At 33.8% G+C, this 5,651-nt stretch overlaps 1 protein-coding gene across 2 annotated transcripts; it reads left to right on the forward strand.

Annotated features, from left to right (window-relative positions):
- The first annotated feature begins 461 nt into the window (after positions 1 to 461).
- LOC141724244 (putative serine/threonine-protein kinase PBL19) lies at positions 462 to 4,385 on the forward strand. Of its 2 annotated transcripts, none has more exons than XM_074526311.1 (5): positions 462 to 607; positions 1,224 to 1,655; positions 2,383 to 2,643; positions 3,088 to 3,210; positions 3,525 to 4,385. In XM_074526311.1, exons 2-5 carry the CDS (start codon positions 1,290 to 1,292, stop codon positions 4,071 to 4,073), a joined length of 1,299 nt encoding a protein of 432 aa, XP_074382412.1. In that variant the 5' UTR covers positions 462 to 607; positions 1,224 to 1,289; the 3' UTR covers positions 4,074 to 4,385. The 2 variants fall into 2 exon arrangements, with proteins under 2 accessions (XP_074382412.1, XP_074382413.1); XM_074526312.1 differs by lacking the exon at positions 462 to 607 and adding an exon at positions 619 to 1,138.
- Positions 4,386 to 5,651: the final 1,266 nt, after the last annotated feature.

Genomic DNA, 5,651 nt, shown 5'->3' on the forward strand with positions numbered 1-5,651 from the left:
TAATTGAGTAATGACTTATCATGTTATCGGGATCATATAAACCGTTTACGTGTAACTATTTTCGCGTATGTATCATTCTTTAATCTTTTGGATTTCAATATTAAGTAGACTATCCATAATTATTTAGAATTTTCAGAATAATATTTGCGATTCTAAAATGTAAAGTAATTAACATTACATGAAATGCAAGTTTGATAAAGTAAAGTTAACCGATAAAAATAGCAGTTTGTTGTTGGAAAAAATTAAAGTTTGGCGGGAGGGCCGGAGCATATGAAGGATAAAGATGAACAAGGGAGTCAAAATCAGAATCGTGAATGGTGTGCTATTTCCTATAGATTATGTTGATTGTCAAGTGTCAACTACCAAACAACCAACCCCACCATGCATGTAACAGCGACTTATCTACATACCTTCCAAATTTAACAAATATAAACACATAATAACGTTTGACATTTGACATTTTTAGCTGGAGAAGCCAGGAAGAAAAAAATTTAAGCATTGAGCTGGCTTTACTATTAAAGAGCAGCAAAGTTTGAAATATACGATTACAAGACTCTTTCAATAATTCATTTGTTTCATCACTTTTATTTGCCCATCCATAATTTGTGTAAGTACTGTTTCTTCTTCAATTTCTCTTGCTCATCATCTTTATTATTTGTATCTCTGTTTGTGTTCCTCTGGTTCTTGTAGTTTCTTTTTTTAAGTTGAAAATGTTTAGTTGCATGATTTCTTTACTAGAAAAGTTTATGCAGCCTTGAATACTCTGACCTCTTATTAAATGATGATAAAATATTTGCTATGCTCAGGTTTCCTGTAAAGCTTCATGTTGCTGTTGCCTATATGAGCTAGCTAGTTTCCTTGAAATTTTATGCAACTTCCTTTTGTTTTCTGAGATGATACCATAAAATCGATAAGTTTTGTTTTTTTTGGGTCTGTGAATGTCAAAATTTTAAGTTGCTTGTCCATTTAAACCTCATCTATTGTGTCCCTGAACCTTCGTACAGTCAAAAAGTTAGCATGTTTGCAAGTTTTTAAATTTATGTAGTAAAATTAAAATTTGTACAAGTTCAACTGCAATACTTTTCTTGTGTTGGGGATTTGTGGTCTCAGTGTTGAAGTTTGATTTCACTTCTCAAGGGTTCAATCTTAAACTTTATACCTTTATTTTCTTTCTTCTATTACATTTACAACTTTTGGTTTCTTAAGTTTTTGTTGTGCCTCAGGAATTTACATAAAATCGATTATTGAATCTTTAAAGCCTGTATCAAATAAGCTGGAGAACAAAAGCAATGAAGTGTTTCCCTTACTTGAAAGAGAAAATTAGAAGCAAAAGCAAGCAACAAAGATCAGCTCCTGAATTGAAGACGCAAAATCATTCAAGCACTTCAAATGTTTCAACTTCCGGAAGAGTGACCCAGTCTTCTAGTTCCACCATTTCATCGCGTAGCATACCTGAATTATACGAAGAGAAAGCTCTTAATTTGAGAATTTTTTCGTATTCAGAGTTGAGGCGTGCAACTAATGATTTCAGTAGACTGCTTAAGATTGGGGAAGGCGGATTTGGGATTGTGTACAAGGGTACGATCAAGCCCGTTGATGGAAGAGGAGATCGTATTGTGGTTGCAATTAAGAAACTTAACAAGGATGGATTTCAGGTTTGTGGTGTATGCAGTTTCTTAACCCTCTTTTGTTTCTTATTAACAATCTTTAATATTGTAGGCATTAAATTTTAACTCTCAGAATGTTAGTTTCATGATCACATAAATGATAAATATGTGCACTAGGCGTGTTGAGTAATCTAAAGTGTTAATGTCATGAGTGAATGGTATTAAGTTACATGTGGAGTTCTAATTATAAGAGGAAATTAAGTATTCATATCAAAAATTATCTCAGGTGTACTAAACCCTAGTACACCTGATAGTTTATTTTATTTTATTAAATATTTATCCAAATTAAACAATATAAGTTATCATACCAACTGTGTCTGATTTCATACAAAAATATTTATAGTTTTTTGTTTTTACTTGGGAATAAATAATATTTTATTAAGTACTAGTAGAATAGCAAACTTTGATATGTAAAAGTCCCAAATTGAATTTGATAGTTTTTAGGTGATTAAATAAAGAACTAAATGTCTTTTGGAGTAAAAATATAATTGACTCGAAAAAATGGAGTGGATTCAAGACCTATCTGAGGTTCTACTACAATATGATTTGCACGTAATCATATTCTAGCTCTATGGATTACCACACATATTCAGCCTGATTTGTTTTCTACTTTGTGTCATTTCCAATGTCATTATCAGTTTACACATTTTGATAAGCCAAGATGCCTTTATGTAATCTGTGTGATGATTTTTATTGTGATGAATAATGATCACAGGGTCATAAAGAATGGGTATCAGAAGTTCAGTTTCTCAGTGTTGTAGAGCATCCAAATCTTGTCAAACTAATTGGATATTGCGCTGTTGATGGAGAAAGAGGAATCCAACGGCTACTTGTATACGAGTACATGCCAAACAAAAGCCTTGGAGATCATATGTTTAACAAGTCCCTTGTTGCTCTTTCTTGGGAAAATAGGTTAAAGATTCTGCTTGGAGCTGCTCAAGGATTAGCCTATTTGCATGAAGAATCAGAAGTTCAGGTTTGGTTTTTTGGGTGAAAACTCTTTCATTATGATTATTGCAGAGGAAATAGTGTAAATTGTAATGTATATATATTTTTAGTTATTCTACTGAGCGAATAAATATTCACTAGTGAAGGGAATAATCGATTTCATAGTCCAAAGATCTTATTGAACTTCAACCAAAGATTGCTGCTACGTATTTGATAGTTCTACATACGGTCAAAGTAAAACATGATAGTACTTGGTCTTTTTAGCAATGCTTAATTGATGTAGATGGTTTGAATCTACTTTAAAGGTAAAACAGCAGGTCTTTTAACTATGTATGCGTATTACATAACTCCAATACTGTCCTAAATTTACATGAACAAATTGATACCTAAGCTTGTGTTGGTTCTCTCTCTTGGTACTATATCCAACCGTTACTTGTGTTGCTGACTTTGGCTGGTTTCTCTATTAATCTAGGTGATATATCGAGACTTTAAGTCATCAAATGTGCTGTTGGATGAGGATTATAATCCAAAGCTTTCAGATTTTGGACTTGCCCGAGAGGGGCCAACTGAAGGGAATACCCATGTCTCAACAGCTGTAAGTGAACACTTTTTCTGCTGTTTTAGGGTTTGACGATGTCATGCCAGTGAATATTTCTCTTGCTGTGTTTTGTATGCATATAAGTTACTCTATAACACACTAAACATGTACATGCTAATTAGAAATTTCAGAGTAACTTAAAACATAAAACATGCTGGAATCAGGATTTAAGTTCAACAAGTACTATATATTTGTTAATTTCGTCAGACGAGAATATAGATATGTATGCGGTTTGGTTCCTGAACATATATATGTAAAAGAATCCCTTTTTTCGTTAATAATGACTTTGTAACCTTGCTTTCCATGACTAGGTTATGGGAACACATGGTTATGCAGCTCCAGATTACATCAAAACAGGACACCTTACAAGTAAAAGCGATGTCTGGAGTTTTGGTGTGGTCTTGTATGAGATACTAACTGGTAGACAATCATTTGAAAGAAACAGACCTAAAACAGAACAGAAGCTTTTAGATTGGGTGAAACATTTTCCATTTGATAGTAAGAAATTTGATTTGATAATGGACCCAAGACTTGGAAGTCAATACTCGTCCCCTGCAGCTCGGAAGATTGCAAAATTAGCTGATATTTGTTTAGTGACGAGCGCAAAAGATCGACCAGCAATGAGTAGGGTGGTGGAAATTTTAAAGCACATTATTCAAGTTTCAAGTGAATGTGATTCCTCTGCAGAAACTTTTGTGTTCTCTGATGATGAACCAGTTGAGCGGAACAAATCACCAAAAGAAGATAAAGTGTCGGAATCAGCAAAAAGGCGAATGTCACACCTGGCTACATTAGGTGATCATGTTAATGGACTCAGTAAAAGAGGATTTATGATCATGCAAAGAACCAAAGTAACTTAGAAAACTGGTCATTGCAATATTACGTTGTGGACTATTCTCCTGGAAAATGCTCTCCTGACCACAATGAGAGATGCGGATAGAGTGCTATCAATATAAATAACTAGGTTTTACTGGTAGAGGAGCTGTGATTTTACTGAATCTCAGATAGTAGTGAGTATATTTTAAGTTAAACAATAGCCTTTATTTATATTTACATGTATATAAACAGAGAACATGTTGGAAGCCTCTGATTTTTCGTTCATATTTAGATGTAATCTTTATTGGTTGTTTAGGGTATCTGGTATTTAGTTATGGAATTTTAATTTGTTTCAATGATTGTCATGTATTACAAATTGTCTGTTATCCTCTCTTAGCATATCCTGAACTGGTTGATATACTAGTTTGAGAGTTTCTCCTTGGGCTGTTTCAGTGATTTTCTTACTACACTAGTGTCATCTCTCAAAAAAAAAATTCTCATAAGCCAAGAGTATTCACAGAAACATGTATGTGGGGGACTCTTAACTGTAGAGCACACACATCAGGGTGATGAAGAAACGGATGATTTCTGCTAATGCAATTTCTTCGAATTTGCTTTTCAATTAGCATGCTGACTTGCAGATCTCTTATTTATGGCTTACTAAGTACATGCAGGTTATGTATATATTAAGTTTAGCCATTATTTCTGAAATAATTGAAGTAAGACTAAATGCAATACTCCAGTAAAATCTCAAAATTCAAAATTGCTAACTTTTAATGTAGGAAGTTTTATAATGTCCAAAACCTGAGGGGCAAGGGCAACAGCAATCAATTGTATTACAACTCAACACTAATATCATGCTCTTATAATCTTGTACTTTGTAGTATGATTAGGAGTTAGGACACAGCAATCTGCAGAACTTTCGAAGAGGCAGATGATTTATTGCCTGACTTTGTTATCGATCTCTTGGGAGAAGATAAGTTCCACTTCTTTTCAGTCCCTTCATCTATCTCTATCTGTTCTTGCCTACATTCTTGGCTACAAAATGGAGTGTCTCCTCTGCAATGACATTCAAATTTTAGTAACCAAAACATTATGTACATAGTACATTCATATTTAGATGCACACACATACAAATAAATTCAAGAATAACAAATTTGTGTGAAACATGGCAGAACAGAAAGTGTACATCATACCCTCCGATACCCTGATCTTCAAACGGCATAAGTTAGTACGTCCATTTTGTCGTTTTAAACTCTTATTTGTGACTCTTACTGAATTATTTGACTGATATTATTTGACTGATATTATGTGAAAGTGTACCTGTACATAAAGATGTCATTGTTGTTATCCAATGGTTTGTGGCAAAGGAAACAAGATTTAAGAAAATGTGGCACTTGACATCCTGTGCAAGATAGCCCAGTGGTTCTCATTGTTTCTGTGGAGATAGAGAATGGAGTGTGTAGGTTTAGGATGTTTGAAAGAAAAGATGATACTTTGATATGTTATTGTGGAAGCACAAGGTGAGCAGTGCTGCTTTATATCACTGGTAGGAGAGACAGGTGATGATTCTGTGATGTGGGGATCATGTTAAGATTTGTGGACTGCTGTAATTAGGTATT

Source organism: Apium graveolens, chromosome 5 (assembly GCF_009905375.1).
Source record: "Apium graveolens cultivar Ventura chromosome 5, ASM990537v1, whole genome shotgun sequence".
In the NCBI taxonomy this organism is placed as follows: domain Eukaryota; kingdom Viridiplantae; phylum Streptophyta; class Magnoliopsida; order Apiales; family Apiaceae; genus Apium; species Apium graveolens.

Excerpts from the sequence above, each read along its gene's own strand:
- LOC141724244 (XM_074526311.1), top strand. The coding sequence starts at position 1,290 with ATGAAGTGTTTCCCTTACTTGAAAGAGAAAATTAGAAGCAAAAGCAAG. Across the intron at positions 2,644-3,087 it reads ATGAAGAATCAGAAGTTCAG|GTGATATATCGAGACTTTAA; the intron begins GTTTGGTTTTTT and ends CTATTAATCTAG. Across the intron at positions 3,211-3,524 it reads ATACCCATGTCTCAACAGCT|GTTATGGGAACACATGGTTA; the intron begins GTAAGTGAACAC and ends TTCCATGACTAG.